This window comes from Parus major, chromosome 1 (assembly GCF_001522545.3).
Source record: "Parus major isolate Abel chromosome 1, Parus_major1.1, whole genome shotgun sequence".
NCBI lineage: Eukaryota > Metazoa > Chordata > Aves > Passeriformes > Paridae > Parus > Parus major.
In genome coordinates this window covers 78,029,905-78,054,500 of record NC_031768.1, presented here as the reverse complement: position 1 = coordinate 78,054,500, position 24,596 = coordinate 78,029,905, and the positions used below count along the sequence as shown (strand labels likewise).

Genomic DNA, 24,596 nt, shown 5'->3' with positions numbered 1-24,596 from the left:
GTCAATGCTGCTTTATGGATACAGACCCGGCACGCTTTTAGGCTTAATCCTCAGATCAACAAATCAGAGAAACAATTTCTCCATGACAAGCTTGTACTGAAGATCACATAGATAAATGCTGACAAATCTCAGCAATGAGTGACTCATTTAAAAAATTTTATTTGAAAAGGGTTTACTTTCCAGTTGGCAGCTTTAGGCTATTACTGGCAAAAGATATTGTTGTCAAGTAATTGGTCACACCTACTAAAACAAATGTGGTTAAAATACAAATACAACACTAGTTTCAGCTGTTCGTAAAAGTCAAAAGGTAGTGAAGTATTGAAACAAAATTTCAGGTTTGCTAGCCTCTGGAGGAATAAACAACAAAACGTGTATTTAAGTAAGTAGATCCCAACAAAATGTAATAGTAAATTTTTTAATGGACGTTCTTTCTGCACATACTTACAGGTTGAGCAGACTAATAGTGCTCTTGCCACAAGCTCACTGAGTAACTTCCACTTCTGCTTCACTCTGGAAGTGACAACTGGAATGAGAATCTCTGCAGGGACGTAGAACTGAATTGAATACGTCACAAAAATCCCAAAGGAGTAAAGAATTTTTACAGACTGATACAACCTGTTGAAAATATTTAAAGACATGTAAGTATATAAGTTGCAAATTCCTCATAAAAAATTAGCTTGGTGGTGGCCCTAAGTAGATACATATATATATATGAAAAAATATTTTTCCACAGAAAACATGAATATAATATTTTAACTGCCTAAAAAATTGCAGAAGATAAGCCAACTAGAGTAAATCTTGCAATAAAGTCCAGACATACTTACCACGTTACTTGTGGCTGAGTAAACAAATGACAAAGAGCTATCCATGCCTCTAACAGTTTTAAATTTAGGTAAGTTTTTAATTTGTGCTGCATTAACTACAAGTATCTTCCATTGTTTGCAGCAAACTGACAGAAATTATGAGTCTCTTTGTAGTATTTTCTTTCTATGGACATAATAAAAATTTTGGGTAAGGGCTTGGTTCATTTACCATGTGGTGTTGTGTGTTCACAACAGGGAAAGGGAATATTTCTCAGAAACAACTTGTTTTAACAGAAGATGATGCCAAGCAGAACAGGCACTGAAAACTTTGGTTTTTGCTTCGGTCCTTAAAAAGATGTTCAACTGAAGCAAAGCCAACATGCATAAGTAAGAAAATAAAAAACAGCAGTAAGAGTAGGGAAAGAACAAATAGGACCTTAATCTCTGTATCTCTCAAAGCCTGGCAGGGGTCACTTAAAGCATTCTCTCTTTGAGTATCACAGTCTGTATCTGCATTAGTAAATAAAATCCAGCTAGTACTGCTTTTGGCCCCTTATCCTGTGGTCAAATGGCACAGCATAGCAAAAATTTTATCTGTACAGCTTATCTCTTTTCCACCAAGATGGAAATTTTTTTCTATCTCTTTTCTATGATTCTATGATATGAAGAAGAAATAAAAGTAAGCTTCAACTAAAAATACATTTTGACAAATAGGTCTTAAATAATCTGTATCAAAGTTTTGGCCGTCACTGTACACAACTCAGGGAATCTCCAAAGGCACATTCAAGTGGACAGAAAAACTATTACATCAATTTACATGTTGACATAATGGTGTAGTTAGTTTAGAAGCTGCTGCTTTTGCGACGTGCGTTATTTTTGACTGCTGAGCAGCTTTTAGAAATTCAGAAGGAGCAAGAGCTCTGCAAGACTGTCCTTATTCCAGAAGCTTAGATAGATTTTATCTATTTAGGTTAAATTTTAGCTTACCAGATACCCAGAGTTTACCTTTACTCCTCAGGCTTCTGACTACCCTAAGCCTTTACAAAAGTAATTTCTAAAATATATTCAAAAACATGATTCAAAACTTTAAACACACAGTTGTTCAATGTAAGCATCTCCATTACACTATTTTTCTACAGCTCTCTGAGGATTAAAACTTTCCAAATTTTAAAAAAAAAAAAGTTGTATTACTGAAGTGATTTTACTAATAATTTAATACCATATTCCAATCAGAAAAAGATGAGTCCTTAGGCTACCTTTTAATAAAAATTTCAATCATTCATCTGTACTAAACCTCTTTTCAATTCTACATTTTGGATTTCATTACACTCATTTTAAGGGTAGAAACACTGGCAAGTAGTGCAACAAAGCTTCTAGAACAACACAGCTAGACCAAACAGAGCAATAATTATGTGAAGCTTTCATTTGAACTAGTCCCATGTGAAGTCTTGTCAAACTTCAATACACTAAAGTTTGTGCAGTCATTAACTTTTGGGATTCACAGTAAGGGAACTGTTGCACAAAGACTGTCACTTACATCTTAACAAAAAACGGATGGTGGAAAGAACCCTCATATTCAGCCTTAAGTAGACAAGAACACTAAAGAGAACAAAGAAGCAATTTTTTTTTTACAATGAGGGTAGTGAAGCTGTGGATGCCCCATCCCTGGAAGTGTTCATGGCCAGGCTGGATGGACCTTGGAGCAACCTGGTCTTGTGAAAGATTTCTGTGTTCATGACATGGGACCAAAACAGACGATCTTTAAACCTTCTCTCCAACCCAAACCACTTTACCAATCTGTGAGACCCAAACCAAGGACACTACCAAGTACTAAAGCAAAATTTTCTATCATCTACATCTGCAAATACTGGATTACTCTTTAAGTCAATTTTCAACATATTCTAAGTAATATATTATGCTGAATGACAATTTGTACTTCCAAACACCATTAAAATAGAACAGCACTAAGTCATTTATCCAAAAGCACCAATCTAGCAGGATTTTTTTAGGAATATAAGCAGTCCTCTACTTAAATTAAACCTAAGAACCTAACCAGTCTAGGGCCTATGTATGCCTACCAGTCAATTCATCTGTGAGGACATCAAATAAAACTCAGAAAGAGAAGAATTTTAATTTAATTTTATTTCTCAGGAAAGGCTTATTTTTAAGACAGGGGTTGTCCAGCTGGAATTAAACACATAAGCCAAGTCTCACTGCTTAGATACATTCCAGGGTCTTTTGCCTGTCTTCTTATAAAAAAATTTCTCTGCTCCTTGCAATTTCTCTATTTTAAACCGGCAACTTACTGGCTTTTTATGTGAGGACCAAATGGCAAAATACTGTCCTACAGTTCACTGGACATTTGTTTTGCTAGCCCAGTTAATTGCAACCATTTGTCCCTCGGTACTGTACCAGGTAGACCCACAGTCCTGCACAGCAACAGCATCATACATCACAATCCCTGAGTGCACCACTGAGCTGCTTCTCCTAATTTTGTTTGGTGCTCTGGGGTACTCTCCAGAGTAAGACAAAAACAGATGACTTTGTTAACTGTGGATATGTGCCTTGACTAGCTTTGAGGTTATTACACTTATAATGCCAATTTTCAACCCTATAGAGCACCAGCTTCCACCTCTTTTATTATCTGTTTCCTTGCATTAGGCCTGCAAAACCATCAGGACAAATATCATCACCATCATCACATCTGCATTGTAGCCAAGAGCTATTTGAAACTACTATGTGAACAGCTCTGTTAGACAGCAGGGATGCAGAATAAAATTCATTCTGTTGCTTGCATGAGCACAATAAAAAGCAACAGTGAGCAGCAACCTTAGCTTATTGCACATTCCTCTCACTCCTTTTTTTAAGAGCACCTCTCTTAAGGCGCAAATAAACCCAAAGCTACTATTTAAAACAAGCTTTTCACTAATCTTATAAATAACAAGGACTGCCACGTTATATTAGAAATAGAAGTATTTTTCCTTTCAGCTGCATCACATAGATTAGATACAGTAAACATTTTCATACTTCTGTTTGGTTCTTATTTTTATGTCAGAGAATCACAGACTGGTTTGGGTTGAAAGGAACCGCAAAGATCGTCCAGTTCCAACCCTCCTGCCACGGGTATTACCTTTCACTAGATCAAGTTACTCAGAACCCCCTTCAGTCTGGTCTTTAACAGTTCCAGGGATGAGAAGTCCTCTCTGGGGAACCTGTTCCAATGCCTCACCACACAGAATTTTTTGTTAATTTCTAATCTAAACCTGCCCTCCTTTAACTCAAGGGCATTCCTTCTTGTCCTGTCACTACATACCCTTGAGAAAAGTCCCCCTCCAGCTTTCTTGTAAGCCCTCTTTAGGTACTAGAAGGTGCTGGAAAGTCTTCCCAATGCCTTCTCCTGACTGAAAATCCCTCAGCTTGCTCAGCCTGTCACAGGAGAGGTGCTTCAGCCCTCTGATCATCTTAGGTTGTCCTTTGGACTTGTTCCAACAGGTCAACATCCTTCTTATGTTGGGGGTTCCAGAGCTGGACACAACACTGCAGGGGGGTCTCAGCAGAGCAGAGCAGAGCAGAGCAGAGCAGAGCAGAGCAGAGCAGAGCAGAGCAGAGCAGAGCAGAGCAGAGCAGAGCAGAGCAGAGGGGCAGAATCCCCTCCCTGGCCCTGCTGCCCACACTGCTCTGGATGCAGCTCAGGACACATTTGGCTTTCTGGGCTGGGAGTGCACATGGCTGGCTCATGATGAGCTTTTCATACACCCACACCCCCAAGACTCCCCCCAGAGCTGCTCTCAATCCACTCCCTGCCCAGCTTCTACCTGTGCTTGGGATTGCCCCACCTTGCACTTGGCCTTACTAAATTCGTAATGTATATACAATGAACAGATATGTATGATGAGCAATATCCCAAAAAACTGGGGAGGGGAAGGGAGAAGGGAAGGGAGAAGGGGAAGGGGAAAGGATCCCATAAAATGAAAAAACATTAAGGTCCAAATCTCAGTTCATAAAACAGGAGTATAAAAACAAAGTAAGCAAACAAGCAGTAGGAAATAAATCAAAGTTCTAGCAACGAAAAAAAACATTCATCCTTCAAGATGCATTTTTTATACTTTCCTGTAATAAACACTGGAATCAGTCTGGCAATTAAACAAAACTTCTTAAGAATATTAAAAATGCATAGTTCACATTGACTCCAAGGAATGAAAATGAAGAAAGAGAGTGAAAAAGTAACATTTAAAAATTAAGAACATTCTTTACACGTGTTCTCTTTTTCAAAGAATAAAAAAGTCAGCATTCAGTTCATCAAAGCAGGGTTTTTTTCCCATAATTTGAGATTTCACTACTTTAATAAGCAACTACAACAGACATTGAACAAGTAGATGCAAGTATATGACCTGTAAGACATTATTTGATCAGAATAAAAACATTAAAATATTTTTCCATTTTAGCACTTTTGTACTGCTGATATACCTGATTTTGTGCCTATCAGACAAAAATACTAAAAAAAAATATATTAGGATAGTTAAGAGTATATCCACCCACAGACAGATACAAAACTAACAATACAGCAGCTGAAATCATCTTCAGCGCATCTTCAGCTCATGACATGTGCAGCCCTCATAGCTGCACATAAAAAAAAGAAAGCTAAATAAAATCTAAATAAAAATTGTAGTATCCTTGAGACACTGGCAAACATAAGTTTATTTCTCCTGACAGAAAGTCATCATATACACTATCCATCAACTTGCACTTGAACTACAAACCTATTCATCTTTATGTCTTCTATTCCATTTGTTCATCTGCTAAACTCAGTGATTACACTAAAACAGGGCACTACATTACCAGGACATCCAAAGTAAAAGTAGCTCATTTCAGAACTGCATGACACCTTGTTGCAAACTGCATATTTCCTCCTTCAACAGTCCTGGAATTAGCTCCTTCTAGAGATGGAATGATTTATAATATCATTGATCAGTCTCTATATGCAAGTCCTTTTACTATGGAAGAAATTACTGGCTAGGGCCACAGCTCTTTTGCAGATATATTAAAAGTCTGAACACCCTGATGGCAATGAGGCATGGAACAACCTTTGCAACATTTCTGCCTTCTAGGTTACTGCATTTAAATCACAGAGGCACTTACCACTTGTCCTGTGGCAGGTTTAAAGTTATGCTGCCTTTGACTTCATCCCCAAAGCGCAGATACCCTAGGGTGGCCAGCGAGATGTACAATGCCATGACTATTCCCATCCCAATGTTCAGTGCCTGGGGGAAACGTGTGCTGTCCTTCATCCTGTTTTCCAATGGCAGCACCTGGAAATACAGGGAGAATTCATCACATCTTATGTTCTCAGAGTAAAACTACTTGTCTCCCCTCTTTCAATGCCAATTTCCAAAATTCAGGTGATTGTATAAATAAGTAAGATTATTCTACAGTAATGTTTTACTGCTTGGATGGTCACAATGTTTTATGTACCCAATAGAAATACTTGGTTATTGAAAAGCAGATATTTTGGCTGGAAAAAAAGCATCGGTGTGGAAATATAAAGTAATATTTATTGGCTAGAAAACCTGTCAAGAGAAACTTACAGTGTCCAGATGAAAATACATAAGCAATGAGAGGAACATGATTTTTTTTTTTTTTCAGAATCACAGGATATTTCTTCTAATCTTGTCAGGTATGCCTGCACTGTCAGCCTCCACCACAGACAAATTTGGAGTCCATGACTACCAGAATGCAGTCCCATGCAATTTTTCATCTCTCTGAGAAACAGGGCAAGCCAAACTAAGGACTGCTTTTCCTAAACATAGTGCTTTGAGCCTCACACAGTCAAGCCATCTCACTGGGCTGCCATCACTTCAAAGTGAAGACACAGGCATTACAACCATTACTGCATGAAGTTTGCTGGAGACTGCCTTTTACTTGTACTCTACAGCATTCAGAAAAATACATTCAGTAAGTTCCAACTTCAGTTTTTAGACACCCAGACAAAATTTCCAGGCAAGGCAGTAAAACCAAGTGACAAGCTCACATACTGCTCTTCCCACCTTCAATTTCACTAGCAAAACAGATCCTTTTACATCATTAAAACACCAGCCAAAGGGATACTCCTAGACAAGCACACTTTCCCCACCTCTTTCAGGAAAACCATACAGTCATCTTAAATACTCAATATGGAACATAGCCCGAGATTAAGACACCTAATACTGTATGTCTACATCTAAGTGAATCTAATCTACTGTTGCCTTAAGATTTTAGCTTTTTATATTTTTCACATATTAGTAATCCTGCAATTCTTTAGTTCATAACTCTAAATTCTGTATAGAGTATTAGCTACTGTTTTCCCATTTTGGTCAGACAAAACAACTCCTCTCTAGGCCTGGGAATAAAGGACACCTCACTGTCTCAGCCTGGAGAGATGTAAACAAAAGTGAGTTGGGGGGAGCAAACTTGGGGAAAAAATGACTTCATTACCTGAAGCTTTAACTGGAAGATTAACCCCCAGTATGCAAAAGGACCAAACTTATGGAACGTATGGAAACCCATGACCCATCATCCATTTTTGGGTGTAGCTTTGGGTAGGGGGATTCATCTGCTCTAAATGTACCTGAAGGCTCTTCAATAAATACAACTGCTTTTTATTCTCTAAATTTTGTCTGGCCTCTGTTTTTAGGTAGTCCCAAAAAGGCATTACTATAATTAAGTTAGGAAATGAAGATCTAGGCAATACAGACAGTGGAATAAAGTTCACAGTCCAGCTTATCTTTCAGTAGACATGCAGGTTATATTTGATGAACAGTATGGCACAGTTAATTAAAGAAGCTTGTCATCCCTGGTTAGCACTTATGTCATATCTAATAAAGACAAACAGTGCAATAGGGGTTGCCTTGTAAAAGCTACTGTTCATCATATAAAATTGCTTTTTAATTGACTGACTATTTACTATTTAAGTAATATGAGTTATGAAAAAAAACAGATTTCATCCTCTAATTAACTAACAAATTGATATATCTGAATTGCTGGCATACTATTTTCTATAGGGTAATTACTCCTTTCCTCCTAATCACTCACTGACATTTATTTCCTGACTTGTAGCATATCACCATTGACAATCTATCCCACATGGCCCTATTTCTCCTATATCTAAAATCCCAAAATAGTAATTTTACACTTGGGAATCAAGAGGTGCCTAAAAAGGTGCACACAGAGAAATTTTTATTCCTATTCAATTAAAATGCATTATAAATGTCATTTATGTATTTCAGAGCCTCCACTGCTGATCCTATTCCTCCAGAAAAGAACCTGAGCTTGGACTATAACTTGATCTGGTGGGGAATGCAAAATATAAGCAAAGAGTTTCAAAAATTAAATCATTTTTTAAATGAGTGTTGAGCAGCAGGAAGAATACAAAAAGAAATGTGGTCTGTAACAGACTCTGACCAGGATATCTACCTTTTTAATTTTCTTACATTTTACCAAAGTTCTTTTTACAGGCAGACAAGATTATCATAGAATTGTCTATGTGAAAATTAGTTCATAAATAAAGGAAAGGACTAGTGGCACATACTGTGTTCAATGTGCTTGACTCCAAAGAAAGTATTGAAATTTTTTTTTTAAATTTCTAACTATACTTAAATTTTTACTCTTTAGCATTTAAACCCAACCAGTTTAGCATTCAAACCCAGAAGACCTGTGTTTCTCCAAGAAAACAAAAACATTAAAAAAATAAAAACAATTTAAAACCATTACAGGGAAATGCTCTTAAGCATACACACTCTGCTTTTTAACTATCACTAAACCAAGTTTACTCATTAAATGCAATATCATTTCCTGTATACTTATGAGTAAATCAGAATAAAATACACCCATTTAAACTCATGTTCTCATATCATCATCCTCTCTTTAATGTTACAACTTTCATTTTTGCTGAGTTTAAGGAAATGAGACACTAAAAGAAATACAGGATAATAAGACTGTTGGTGAGAGACCCATTAACATACGTAGATCTTGAAATTACATTTAAAAACTCAAATTCCTCTCGGTTTATCCTTGGGTTAGCATCAGGACTACATGTGCCTCCAAGGCTGAACAAATGAGAATGATAATGCAGCCTTTCCTGCATCACTCAGTCCAGGCGAGAGCGTCCCTTCCCAGCTGCTCTCTGAGCAGCAGCAGCAACAGCAATCTCCAGACAGTTGTCATTGCAGGAGATGCTTCCCTCAGTAAAACTGATCCCCAAAGAAATTATTCTAAGAACTTGAGCCAGATTTTATAGAGCATCCAGTATCACCTACTGCAAACAAGCTAAAAAGTTCTGTAACTCATGGGATTAACTTGATGCCAAGTAACAACCAATCACATGCATATTACACAAACACCCAGCTCCCTAAGCTGTTGAAGCTCATCAGGATCCAAAAGATCAGTGGAGTTTTCACAAGGAGACAGAGGCTGCTGGAATATATGATGTGAGCCAGTGCTTGTTCTGACACTGAGCCACTGGTAGGCAGCTACTGGATACAACTTCACCGTAAAATTTCTTTCCAGTCCCTGCACGCTTCTTCTTGCAATGACTTCAGAAAAGCTAAAGTTTCATCTGAATGCAAGAGACAAAGTTCTTTCAACAAATGCTTCTTAGTTCTGGTTTTATTGCTTCCTTTCTGGAACCAGGAGGTGAGACGTGTCAAGATTCAGTTTCAAAGATATGTTTTTTAACCTTTCTATTTAATGACTCTCTTCTGTGCTTCTGATATCCATGCTGTGCTTCCTTCGAGCTCTTTCTCCTTCAATTCATGCTGGTCCCTGTCAAAACCCTAAACACCTATGAAATCAGATATTTTAGACAAATCTTTTTCTTTTCAGAATTTTGCAATTTCCATCCTTTTTTTTTCCTCCTCGCTGAATAAACTCTCCATCATTTTTCTCTGACGCCTGCTACACAGTTTTTTCCTATAATTTTTGAGACATTTGCACACATTACTCCTATTATACTCCTTGAAACTTAATACTAGGTTTTTTAGTTACAATCAACCTTTGGTTTCTTAAAATTGCAAAACAAGCGCAGTACATCTTGCTTTCATCCACGAAATAAATTCAAAAGTATCCATAATTAACTGGCAAAGAATTATAACTGGATGTTTGAAATAACCTGGCTAATCTGGTATCATCCATTATGCAAAGTGCTTTCCCCTTCATTTCAAGCTGCCTGAAGTAGGTATAAACATTCCCAGTAATACCATTGCCTTCTCATCCCTTGTCTTGAATATGCTACTACATTCACAGTCTTCCTGCAAATAAGCTGCAGGGGACTACCTAATTTTTATCAGAAGTCTGTACTGTACTTTTCCTGTAAATAAAACAAAAAAAAACCCCAACAACAACAAGAGAATTCAACCTGCAGGCAGTCAGATAAACTTTTATTTTAATTTTCATAGCCACTGAAAGCTAATCTTGTGATGGATAGCTTAAGAGCAGACATGCTTAATGCTTAAATACATATAGTCATCTTTCCATTTCTCAGGAAATCACACTAAAATGGACATCCTTTATCCCCTGCACTTTTAAAGTAAGTATTTCAGGTAGATAGCTATATAGAAGTTTTGACTAGCTTAAGCTAGAGACAACTCAAGAATTTTGGAAAATTAAATATATTTATTAATTTACTCAGGGGGAAAAAAATCCATCTCTAATCATACCCTACAGCAGCAAAATAAAGCTCTGTTCAGTCAAAGCAAAAAAAGCTGGTATCAAAGGTATTCAAGATATGTAAACTTAAATTCTACTACCTGACCTCCAAAGACAAAATATTAAATCCTCAGCTAACCAATGCAGCACAGGCCTGGCCCATTCCTAATTGTTTGCAGAAGGTACCAATGAATTCATCTGCTCACTGAAAGGTGGATTTACAACCACACAGCCTACAGGGGGACTGTCTGCAGAAAAAAGTATAGTTTTCATGAAGTAAAAGAATAATAACAACATACATCATTATTATACTGCCATGTTTGCTTGCCTGTCCTAGTGCATCTCCTCTTGCACTGCACAGAAAAAGGCCCATGCAATATTTTGAGCAACAGGCTTCTACTCCATCACTTTTAGATATTCTTTTAAAGCTCACTCTCTTTAGTAAGCTAGAGAACATCACTATTTGGAACACGTACCATAAACAATCCAATTTTCCTTAAAAGATACCTTAAGACTGCAAGCAAAAGTGCAGCTACTATTACCCAAGGAAAAACGTAAGCCAAATGGTCACTGTACATCATTTTTTATAGTAAAAGTTTTATATGAAATAAATAAATCCAGGAGACAAGTTCTTACTAAAGAACACACTGCCTTCTGAAATCTGCTGAGCAATTCCAATCGCTCCAAAAACCAATCTCCTCAGATTCCAGTAAAGCCACTGTTTCACCTAGAAAAAGAATTACTCACCTACACAGAAAAACAAACCCAATCTACCTCCCTATTCTGATGGCCTTGATTTAACAATGCTTGAAGGAACTGTGTAAATCTTATTTAGCTTGCCATCCAAACTTGCATTTCCTCCAGGGGTTCTTTTTTCTTTTGTAATGTTCAAGTTTATTTATCACATAATTATTACATTTATTTAATCTTTAGCTTGCTCTGAAATTTAACAGAAGTTCTGCAGGTTTGTGTATTATCATGTCCTATGTGACCTTGTGAACATAATCCAAAAACTTTCTCTCCGATGCAAACTGAAAATGATAAAGTAGCTTTTTAGTTCAGTCACCAATATTTTTAAGTATTTTTGAATATTTGTCCTGTCAAAATCACTGAAGTGTTATATGCTTTTCTGGCCTTTACAATAGTATGCAATTTTATCCAGCAAAAGATATATGTTAATAGAAAATTATGTTTCGAATTTATCAGACAGTTCCAGCCCCCAGTCACTTGGACTGCAGCCTACAGACTATACAGTACTGTGGTCTAATATGTTCTGTATAAGTTATGCTACTCTCAAAATTTCTACAGGGAAAGTGATAAAACAAAAAATTACTTAGAAATGCAAATGTTGCTGGAGGGTATATTTCAATCTACTGCAATAATACATAAAGATGTACTATATGATTGTGTATTTCTGGAGTCTTTCTGGCTCAGGAGGTAAAAATGAAATTTTCCAAAGCTGCAATGGCATTTAAATATTTATTCCAGCCAATGACCAAACACATGCTGAATTTAAGTCCCCTCAAAATAAATTATAATGATTACTAAGTTCTCACCTATCCATACCTGCTTCTTTGTAGGCAAGAGACAAAAAATTTACAAACCTCAATCTGTTTCAATGCAAGTGGTTTAAAAAAAAATGTCTTCCAAAAAGGTCTTTTGTCTTCTATCTGAAATGCTCCTCCACCCATATGTTGCTTTAGCTTCTAAAGGGACACACAACAAAGTATACACATATTGCAAGGACCTGCATGGGGCTGCACAAATTCCATTACCACAGAAGTGAAAAATAAATTACAGTGGTTTCCACTGGGGATTAATGAGTATCACAAGAAGTGGGATTAAGGATCTACAAAATTGTATAACTCTACACACAGAAATTTCTCTGCCCTGGGATAAGAGCCTTGAAAATACAGCCATGTACACCCCTGGATCAACAGCTAAAAAACAATAGGAACCCAACACAGAAAGTGTTTCGTATGTCACACTTTACATGGCCATCACTGAAAGAAGTAATCACCCAATTCTGAAAAAAAAAAACAACCAATCAATCCAAATAGAAGGAAAACACTGACAATTTTATGTTTCTTGAAACAATTCAACACACTTCAGCTTGCCTTGAGGGTGCACCACCTTGACAGTTGCACTACTCATCACCTTTCCCATGAAGCACACACACAGCTCAAACACAAGTCAAATACACAAAGTTGAAGAACACACACCACATCACTTCCTGCTGTAATCTTCTCATTCCAAATGCCTTCACCATTACAATTACTTTTCCTTTCCACCTCTCCCAGTTCTTTTAGGATTCTTTCTTCTGCTGCTCCTGACAATTCAGTATCATTTTTCTGTGGAGGCCAGTAGGCCAACTGGGAGAGTCCACAGCACTCCCCGGAGCGAAAACCCCTAAGGCGGTAACCCCCTCTTTGTTAGGGTGAGGAAGAAGCTTCTCCCAGCATGTCTTTTTGTTACATGCAGATTCAATGCAATCCATTGGCCCTTCCCCCTCACTCCACCCCTGTGCCCTCATCCCATTGGCCCTGTTCTATCCCACCCCCTGCTTTTGTTATATAACCCCATATCCTCTGACTATCTGGGGCTCTCTCACTCGAGCTCTCTCCCCTCCACTGGGAGAATGAGAGTCTCCTTGTCCCTGGACCCCTTCAAGGCAGAAGTTCAATAAAGATTCTCTGTGGAGCCCCACACAAGGACTCCATCCCTCCTTCTGCACTGCCCAAATCCCAAACAGCTGAAATCACACACAGAAGTGCGGATGTGCCTGTGCCCCCACGACTTCCTTTTATGGACACTTCTCCAGGCAGGTCACAGCACTCTGACCAACCACCAACCACGACATTTTTCAACCAAGGTGTTTATTAGGGAGCCAATCCCAATGCCTGCAGAAGTGTTCAGCAGTATGCTAATTAGGGCTCTCAGCTGTGGGAGAACATGAATTAACAAAATATTTTAGGTTTAGGAAAGGTATTCTTCAGCGAACATTCAAGAACATTACTGAGTTAAAGATTCTTTTGACAAACTGATGGGTCTATTAATACCTAGTATTTTCAGCCATACAATAACATTTTTTCCCAGCTTTTGTCTCCATCATCCTTGATTCAATACATGTAAATTATTCATGATTTACAATAGATTTAAATTAGAAAATAAATATGTTGGCAAGATATTTAAGAGGTAAACTAGAACTTAAACTTTATTTATTTTTACATAAAGACACAACCATGTGCACACATTGCAATGCTACCTTCATCAATGAAAAGCCTGCACAGAGCCTATTATAGATGGTAAAGTTAAGATGCTGCTGATTAAATGACAGACATGAAAGTCTAAAACTAAAGATGTGAGTATTTATTCTAGCCAGCTCCTCTCTTCAGGAAGTTATTAAAATTTCTGCATCTTCAGGGTATATTCAAAATCTTTGCCACATCATGAAGACTTACACTTAAATACTACTTAGATAATTCCATACACTGCAGGTAAGTACTTACTCAGAACATAACAGAAAGGAAATCTTATCCAACCATCACAACGAAGTTCAAAAATGCTGCAGTTTAGAAGACTTACAGAAAGATGGGCCAAGGGGACAAAAAATATGGCTCAAAAAAAAGCCAAATAAACTGGATAAATATTCCTGCCCAAAATTATTTAGCTATGTTTCTTAATCATACATAATATCAGCATAAATCATGTGTGCATCACTCTGCCTCTACTGCATTTATAATTCAGGAAGACAAGTCTTCCATACAAGACAGGGCCACATTGAAAAGGAAAATTAGCTTCTGTACCTCACTGAAGCTGTGTCTCAGACCCCAAAACCTACCTGCCATGAGCTGGCAAGGCAGAGCACGACAACTTGGCTCTCTGTCATTCTTGCTCTTTGTCCCCTCCTCCAAATTCACCAACAACATAATGATTAAGAAAAGTTCCAGGCCAGTAAGCAGTAAACTTTAAATATTTGTTTTAAAATGTTTGTTCTGCCATGCATGTGTATCTTAGGTTTTCTAAGGAAAAAGAAACATTTGAATTTTGCAAGCATGCGTGTGGGATACTACCTGAAAGGAAGTTATCTTAGGAGGTCTTTTTGTGTTATTAAGAATTGCCTTTAAAATAAGAAATAATAAAAGTACAATATGTGCAAACAAATGGTTCTCCAGGGTGCAAGCAAGTTTCTCCATTCTCTGGAAGTGCAAATTACTGGTAAGGAATATTTAACTTGATAAAGAGGTGGTATCAACTCGTCTGATACTTTATCAACATTCATCTGAATTGGGCAGATGTTTATTTTTTACAGTTTCTGATACAACATCTTTTTATCTGCTTCATCTAGCAACATTCTCTGTTTCTAACACATTTGCTCATAATTGTTTCCAAATTTTGCACAGTAGCTATAGCACTTCTTGGTAAAGCAACATCTAAAGTTCACATTTACCATATACTATACGTTTAGTAGTAGGTCATCTCCTCAGTCATCAAATCCAGTCAGTTACACTTGCTTGTCCAAATATTAAAACATCCTCAGAGCAGTCCCACCTTTCATATTTTGAGGATACAAGTCTTTGCATCATCCCAAAAGAACACCTATGGAATTGACATACCTTGGTCCAAAGGGCTGATGCCGCAAGTAGATTTAGATGATGTCATGTTACCTGTTAAATGTCTGCTTCTGACAAATACAGTCTGGTCTTAAGGACAAGGGAATCATGCCATTGGGTTTCTTTTTTTTTTTTTTTTTTAAGGACAATACTAATCTGTCAAAAGAGTTTTTGACAATGAGAGGCTTTTATCTCAAAGCCACAGGCCTAACAAGCTCATCTGCATTACTTTCAAAATCCAAATAATGACATTTTAAAATGATAATCCACTTAGTTTTCTCTTTTTAAATCTTCTGGAATTGGTTAGCTGCTGCCTAATGTGATTCCAGAGCCTGTCTTCTGGTATACAAATACCACCCTATCTTCAGCTGCAAAGCTGTGATATCCAAGTTCAAAAGCAGTTTGAATAGACATCTTCAAGTAATAGGCCAAAATATAAGAAGTCTTATTTTCCAGACCTGAAATTAATGTTGGAAAGTAATGTTTTTCTCTTCACTAAGCTAATCTGTCTGCAGGACTCAACAGGAGGGAAAAAATTCATACTCAGTTGTAAAAGCTGTAGTTAACTTAGCATATTTATATGTAATGGAGAAGGAAAATTATATTTCTTGTTTAAATGTTATGATTCTATTGCTTGCTTCTTCCTCCTGAAGCTTATTATAAAATACCACTTCCACATTTGGATCTGTTTTTTTATATCTAGAACAAGAAACATCATCTGACTTTCGACTCAAAATATTCATTAAGTGTAACTGGTATTACATAAGCACAACATTATGCAAAGCTATTACCTGCACATGGCAATGCTACAGACAGAGCCAAGCCTGAAGGTGTTGGTTTACACCTTTCTAAAAAGAGCGTTCAAGACTCTTAACTTCATTTTGGACAAACTTAGTCTGAAGTTACTTTTAATTCAGTAACAAAATCTCACATTAATTTTAAAACCAGGCCTACTCACTTTTGGAACATGAAAGAGCCACTCAAATATGGTTCTTAAAAAATAATGCTTTCACAGAAGACGTAGCAAAATAATGTTGCATCTTCTGTGAAAGACATCTTCACTCTACTACATCACCCACAGCTCCTGTATTCAAGTAGTAGCATTGGTATTCTCTTCTCTTCTGTGGACTGAACACCAGCCCCATGATTTGCCAGGCAGCATCATCTGGCACAGGGAACCTACAGCCAGAGAGGACCAAACTACAGAGGGAAAGCAGCAGCTGCAGAATCTCCCAGCCCTGTACACAGTCCTGTATTCAAAAAGGTTCACAGCAGGCTGAATATACATTTTCTTCACTTCCAAATCAACATTCTGCCTGCTGAAGTGGAATCTTCACTTGAAAGCTTAAACAAAACCAAATATCTTACATGGTTTGTTGAATCCACTTAAGAGTACTGCATTTCTGTTGCCGCTGCTGTTCCACAAACCGAACTGATGTCACTAGTCAGTAGGATTTTCAGAATGTCACCCTGATGATCTCAAAACCTAAACTTACAAGTGTTGAAATCCCAAAGCAACTCTCAACACTATGAATGGTAACCCCGAGACTGACAGTACTGAGCTCTCAGCTGCTGTTTGGTAACTCGGGGTCAGTGGGTGCCCCTGCTGCCATCTTCTCCTGTTCCCACACAGTAATGATCCCCACCCAGCTGTCAAGACAGCCACCATTTGCAGCAGCAACCTTAGACCAATCTGCAGTAACCCCATTTTTACAGACATCTCTAAAAGGCAGCAACTAAATGAATAGCATAAGCAACTGACTGCAGCACATCTTAATCCTGTTACAAGCATCACTCAGAGTGTAGCATGAATTAACATTAATCAGCTCTTCAATAGCACTAACTGCTACAGCAGTTGTGGCAACAAAAAAACAACCTGCCTGGACTTTAGCAAAATGACAAAATTGTTCAAACCTGCCATCAAATAAGAGTCTAGACTGATCTCACAGGCAGATATGAACAGCTCGATTCATCACATTAATATAATCAATTCATCATATAAATTGTTTTTATTTTAATGAAAAATATCTCAAAATACTTTTATAACACTGGCTGACGAAATGTTTAAACTACCTCTTAGTTACCTAAGTGTTACTTTCTAGGCACTACCTTGGTTTGAGATTCTGTATTTTCAATTATAAATAGTCCACCTTTGAGTTATTAAAGACTCAAGTCAGTAAAATTGAGGTTCTTCAAGTCTATTTATTTAGGGATTGTCTACAGTCAAAGCAAGAATATTCCAAATTCCATACTGCTGATTTTCTTATAACACTATGACAGCTAATCAGTCCTAAGCTAATTATAGATTTCAACCAAAACCCATGTTCATACACTCATCATCTGTAAGACAAACACGGTCTCTTGAGATCAAGAAGAAAATTCTAGTAGGAACCTGCTGAATCATTGCAGCTCTCTGAAACACATTCCATTTAGTGAACAGGTCTTCTGTTTTATTATTAGTTTTATTACTAGTTTATTTATTAGTGTCGCTAATTTTCATTAGTTACTAATGAACTATAGTCATATTTTAAGTGATGAAAAGTGCTAAACCAAAAGAAAAAAAAATTAATATACATCTTTTGGAACAACGGGATGAAAAAAACCCAAGCAAGCACACTGAGAACAGTTTTCCTCTCTTGTCAGGTTCTGCTTAAGATGACTGCACCAGCCCAAAACCTCAGCATTTCTTTGTCCCTTTTCATAACACCCAGTAATCTGGCAGCTCTGAAAATGAGAACTGGCAAAACACACATTCAGATTCAAGGAGAAGGAAAATGAGACCTCATTACTGTTTCAGGCCAACTTATTGTATAAAATTAAGCAATCAAAATCAATTTTTCTGAGAATTAAGATCTTAAGGCTTCTGTTTATAATGCCATGTTCAGACAGCTTCAGAGTAATATGAGATATTTGCAAGACATTCCAGAACAGAATCTAAAATCAAGTCTCTAAAACCAAGACTAAGATTACATAAATCCATTTTAAGTGCTTGCAGTGAGACAGAGTAGACCAAGGCACCAATCTAATTAAATGAAGCTTTTTTTTCCTTACCAGAACTCAACCACATGGATATAGGAATGACAGTAAGACGGGGTAACAAGTTACCACACACCAGCTATATAACAGCTTTATAATGGTAACTTGCTGAGCTGCAGTTATCAATTAAATAATTCACCAAGAATTATATTAAATATTAGTTATGTAAAGAGGAAATGTCTTGTCTTGCTTTGCTTCACTTACCTTTTTTTTATTTCATGCTTCAACAATTTTGTTTAGTTCTGATTATTCAAATATATTAAACAGTTTTTTCTTCAAATTTTCTCTATAGTGCACGCAAATACAGCATAAGCATGCACAACAAACATTCTGCATGTCAAAAATCTCCCTGAGAGGCAGGGACATCTTAATATCAATCTGCATATAAGGAACAGACATTAAGGTATAGATTTTCACTTTCATTTCCATTTTTAAAGGTAGCCACATATTAACCGTTTTGTGTAATGTAAGCACACACACAAAGTGTACTGAACCATAACAGACATAAACATTTAATCAGTTTGCAAATATTAATAACAAGGTGAAACTTAACCATGCTTTCCATTTGCTTTGAAAAGGGATTAAATTATGACCAAGTGAAAAATAGAGATAGCCTATGAAGAAATATATGTAATACCTATATAACACTAATATCTAAATATAAAGCAGCATTTTTACATTTTAAAGGTACAAATAGAACAAACCCTATATCATTAAGCTCCTCAATAATACAGAGAAAAAAATTTGGAGTTCTTAAAGATGTCCTTAGTAATAACCAGGGTGCCAAATAAGAAAATGCTCTGGGCAGTTCTTTAAAAGGTTTATATCACAAGTCAATGCTGATGTAAATTTAAGGAGCTGTCTAATTTGGGATTTAATGTGCCAGAAAATAATTACCATAAACCAATTTCCTTGCTGTAATTCAATAAAATACTGCTACCAAATGATAAGTCTTCATTACCTACCTGAGGCTTACAGGACTCTCAGTTGGGATTCTCTGGCTACAAATACCTGCGTGCTATGCAGTACATGAGCAAACCTGATACAACTGGGACATGCATCAGACCTACTGTGCATAACACACACAGCAAGTGCAGTCTGTCCCAGGCAGACTATATAACCTAAGAGTAACAAGTTTAGTGTAGTCCAATCTGATTCTCTGAGCCTGGGGAGGTTATTTTGCCCAAGACCTGTAAGCATCAATAATCTCAGGTGAACAGCTGATTTCCTGTAATGAAACTTCCAAATGACAAAAGGAAAGATGTTCAGATACACTCAGATATATGGTAGCTAAACCTCTGCATCAATCAGTTCATATGTGAGAGACAGTGGAAAAGAGTTTGCAAACACACTTATGTAATGCAAGTTAAAAGGTTTTCTTATTCAGCTCTTCTGCTACTGATAACACAGCAGCAAGGTAAAATAATCTGGTTTAAATCAGAGTTTAAAAATCCAAAAAAGAAAACAGAACTGATAATCTGCTGTGTTATATGAGTGACAGACAATCATTTCAGATTAATTACATGCTACTTTGGGGTTGTTTTAGTTTGGTTTTGTTCAGGATTTTATTGGGGGATGGGGTGGGGAAAGAAGGAGGGGTTGGTTGTTTGTTTTTTAATTTTAAGCGTACACTTTAAGGATAACACTTGCTTAAGCATGTAACTACATATAGCGAATAAAGCATACACAGTAATTTCCCAACAATTTATGACCTACCATTCCCAAAAGCCTCTTTAGCTACTTTTTAAAATATATCATGTGGAACAAAAGTGGTTACCTAATGAAAGGAAAGCTAATGTCTTTATAAATAATTTGATGGGTGAAAGGATGGGTGTTAACATCTTTGAAATAAGTCTTAATGTCTCTACTGACTTTGGGCAGCAGGTCCATTACAGAGCCCTGGCAACCTGGCTCCTGAAACAACCAAGTGGGTCTGCACAAGCCTAAACTTCTGAACTTTGGGGTAAAACAGTAGGATCAAGGATGGAATATGTGGTAGGCAGTTTGGGAAGGCTGTAACTATCCAGTACTTCAGCCAATGGGGAAAGGAAGAGGCAACATACAGCTGTGAGTTTAGGATAAAAGGAGGCTGCACTCACTGAAACATTGAGAGAGAAAACACCAAGGAGGTGGGGGGCCCAGAGGATGTTCTCCCTTTATTTAAATAAAGTCGCAGGACTCCTCTGTCTCCTTTTTGGACATAAACTTCATGTGGTTGTGGATTTTCCTGACACTATCTGAGACTAAAGTCATTTTTGCAATCTGGAATTGGGTTAAGCACCCAAGTGATGGAGATGTTATGTCGACAATTTTCACTTTATTTGACCAGACAAATTAATCCTTTTCATACCAACACAGGAGATTAGTGCTTCAACAAAACCAATCAAATAGCAACAGGAGTAAAACTACCTGTATCCCCAGCACAGAACCAGTGATTTTGAAGAGTCTAAAAAGCACTTACCACACCAATTCCTTCAAAAGCAAATACTGCTGTCCCAAAAAACAATGGGTATTTCTTCCAGCCAACCACAGGAGGCAGTTTTCGAGGATCTGCTAGATCCTGAAGAGAACAAAGCAAAACAGTTCATTACTACCTCTTCCTACAATTTTGATTGACACATTATGTTACACGAAAGAAAACTCAGTACATGTTGACAGTGGTGTATACATTGCTATTTATAATCCATGGATTTCCTCCCAAACTTAGTCCTTTATACACACTTATACCACCTTCCCACACAGAAACTTGCAGATTATTTATTCTAGGTTCTATCACTGTCACTAGAAATTTTCACATTTGAAGTATCACATTGGTGTGTCTAAGGGAGCATCAATTAAAACAGAAGGGAAAGTGCTCATCTCAAGTTATCTTCTGCAAACTCCTCAGTGTACTGCTCTTTCTAACCTGCTTTCATACTGCACAGATATTCTTTATAACTGTGAGCAACACTAAAAGAACATCCCTTTAATACAAGACAAAGTTCTGCAGAATGATTAATTACTATCTTACCCAATTTTTTCTTTTCATAACTTCTCCTGCCTCCTTGCCCAGCTTATATTTCTCATTGCCTTTCTCCCCATCCTCCACTTCCCAATCATCAAAATACATATTTTTATTACCTTAAATTAAGATGCCTCAAATACAAGATAATGCTGCCTTTCATAAATTGCCAGTCAGTATGTATCTATCAGAAACCAACTGCCACATTCAACAAACCTAACTTGCCACACTGAAAAAAAAACAGGTAATAAATTTTTTTATACTTACTCTAACAATATACTGGTAAATAATCACCAGGCTGACAGCCATGGACAGATTGGCAAGCAATGAAAGCAAGGACAAGCTCTTAAGGTCACGAATGAAGACCAGGAGGACCAGGAAAGGCAGGAAGCACAGCATGTATATTCGTAAATCAGTATTCCTTTTCTCAGAGGAACTGCCAGTGGTATTAGCATTCATAGGAGCAATCTTACTTTCCAAGAATCCTTCATGGACCTTTATTAAAATAAAAAACAAAACAAACATGTTAAACAGTGGCAGCAGTGAGTATATGGTCACATTGCTGTTCTCCTATAGGGAAGTTTGTCTCTCTGCTTTACCTGGTGAGTGACAGGAATTTTGAGATCCCTGTACGCGTACTCTCAGTGCAGAGGGGAAGACAAGGAACTTCCAGCAAGTGTTTCATACTTAAGGCAAATTATTAAATTGGGGCTTGAAAGCACCATTATCCCACCACTGACTAAAGAGGAAATCCACACATGCAGTTTATCAGAAAGGGAGAGTTTGGTAAACTGGAAGCAAGCCAGACAGATCTGGGCCTAAATCTTAAAGAGTTTGAATTTTTCTAGGGAGTATAAGGGGGTTATATTACAAAATGCTATTGCACCTGAGTTCAGTGCCTAACAACCTTATGCCTTCACTATGCACATCATAGCAGCATACATACAAAATAATGTTAGAATATGAACATGCCTGTCTTTCATTTAGTTCAAATGAATTTTTTTCACTCTTCACTTTTTTATTAATGAACATTAACTCAACTTTAAAAACCATGATCTCGACAGAATTGAGAGTCCTATATCTAATAAACTGATATAAACTAATGCCCATAAATTAAAAGTTGTACACAATGTGAAAGTGCATTGGGTTTTTTTGTACATAACATTACAATAGTTGCCTGTAGTGCAAATCAGAAGATTGAGTTTGAGACTATTCATGATTCTCTTTTGGGAAGAAGTGAGTGTGGCTGCAACTGCCAAAAATTTGTTTTGTGGAAATGTACACAGCCATCTGTGCTGTGTGCACACCACAATCAAAATATCCAGAGCTGGTGGTTATTCTGCTCACTGCAAAATGAGAACAGTTCAATTCATTTTAAATCTCATCATGCTGTCTCCCTTAGGTACCCTTTCCTTCTCTACCATTGCATTCACCATCTTACAAATTAGCCTATGACTGTACTTAATTTGCTCATGCTGCATAAAGTCTTTGGCTTGATGGCTACCAAAAGATACCTAGACAGTGAAAAAAAAATCCTTATAGCACAGAGACAAACAAAACTGCTAAACTGACATATAACTGAAAAAACTCGCTTGATTTCCATTGTTTCAAACAATCCACAAATTCAGGGAGAGTGAATTAACTTAAAACTATTCTGTCTGCAACCAAAAGCACTGTACTTCCTTTTTTTTTTTTTTCCCCACAGTGAAAAAGGGAAAGCTAAATGATACAATTCTGCAACTGCATGCTTTCCAGAAATCTCACTTTATTTGAGAACATCACTGGTCATTATGGAAACACTGATGGTTTCTACCTTACAAGAATCTCAAGTGTCACTTGCAAGATATTTAACATCTGTTAGTTTTCATAAAGATACTGTTTTTAGAAAGCTACAAAGAAGTTCTAATTACATTTTAAATCAAATTAACACAGTTACAATAACTCATCTTTGCCAAGTAATAAGTCAAACACTTAACCAAATCACTTCCCTAATGCCACATGAAGTTAAGCTCTCTGTGGAAGCTTCCAGCTTTCCCACCATACTTAAAACAGAAATACAGAACAAGCACTTTAGACCTTTCACTTTAACAGGTGGCATCTAGTGCTCTCTCATCATATACAAATTCAGACTCATGGTCACAGTTATACTGATAAAAATACACAGGAGGATGCAGTTTGTTCTCTTTTGTGGACATATATACCTTTAAATCAACTTTGTATCAAGAGAGCAGCTCTAACAACACCAGTCAGAGCAGTGCCACTTATGGGCCTAGACAAGACGAGAGAAAATATCCTGCAAAGGTGGATTTTGAAATGTGTAAATAGGGATCCTATACATTAACTCAGAAGAGGCACTCCAGATAAGATTCAGCAAGGGTTCATCTTGTGGAAGAACTAAACAAACAGGCACAAGTTACTGACAGGTAGAAGAAAGCTGAGTTGGAAAGTAAAATGCAGAAGTTAAAGAAAGTAAAGATCACTATTCTCCCTCTTAAAATGGAGCAACTGGCTGTGAGAGATCTGACAGCAGAATAGCAAAGAAAAACTCTAATGATGATGAGATTATACCAACTTTTTCAGGTGATGGCTAACATCACCATGACTTTGAAAGTGTTCTGCTAAATTCTACTTTTAAAAATTAATCAAACAACACTTAAAACTGTTCCAAAAGTACCAAAATATAAAGCAGCAGGAAGAATCTGGGGGTTTTATACTTTTTCATGCGCTGTTTAGTTCCGTGCAAATTGACTGCTGATTGTGTTAGGATGGACTATGACACATTTTCTATCTAACCTAGTCTCAGATTTGTATTCTGGACAATAATTGTTTTCAACCCCCTGCTGCTCTCTGCTAGTGCACTTCTTCATGTGGCAGTCATGCTGAGCCAAGAGCAGCACACACTCTATGTAAGTGTCTTTGTCCTGAACGAAGTAACATGATCTGGTCTCAAACACTCCCCCAAACCACATGAGGAAATATCATTATGGTTTTAGAAAGGAAGCACATAGCCACTGAAATCAGTAAGCATAATGATGTCCCCAGGCACAGGATTTCATCAGGAATTACTTCAGTTACTCAAGCATTAATTTACCATACTGGTGTGATGTCTGAAACAGTTTTTTTCACTCATTTACACAGCCTAAGCATAACATAACCTGCTTCCGCTGAATCCAGGAAGATCAAACACTAGTGCAAACCTAGATATCAAGTTCCATCTCCAATCAGAAAACTAATGCACAAATAGAGGCTGCAAAAAATTCAGTTGAACCAATGAACAATCTTCCTTCTTACAGGAACTATCTCAGAAGCAAGAAATAATTCCATTTCCTTAGTCTCTTCAACTGAGACTACTGTTTCCTTGCCTGTATCCCAAACTACACTCTGTCACGCAATTTTATGAACTCTTCAACATCTAGTGAGCTCAAAACAGCAGTCCTTGAACTCACTGGTTCCTCCTAATTTCTT

General features: G+C 37.2%; 1 protein-coding gene across 2 annotated transcripts in view; it reads right to left on the bottom strand.

Moving 5' to 3' along the window:
- Positions 1-24,596, bottom strand: part of SLC36A4 (solute carrier family 36 member 4) — an 86,344-nt gene that overhangs the window by 45,202 nt on the left and 16,546 nt on the right. For both annotated transcript variants that reach the window (XM_015642762.3, XM_015642785.1), the window contains 4 exons: positions 21,399-21,626; positions 20,592-20,690; positions 5,943-6,112; positions 446-615 (listed from right to left, as the gene is read on the bottom strand). In XM_015642762.3, coding sequence (XP_015498248.1) covers positions 446-615; positions 5,943-6,112; positions 20,592-20,690; positions 21,399-21,626 — 667 coding nt within the window. The remainder of the gene's footprint in view (positions 1-445; positions 616-5,942; positions 6,113-20,591; positions 20,691-21,398; positions 21,627-24,596) is intronic.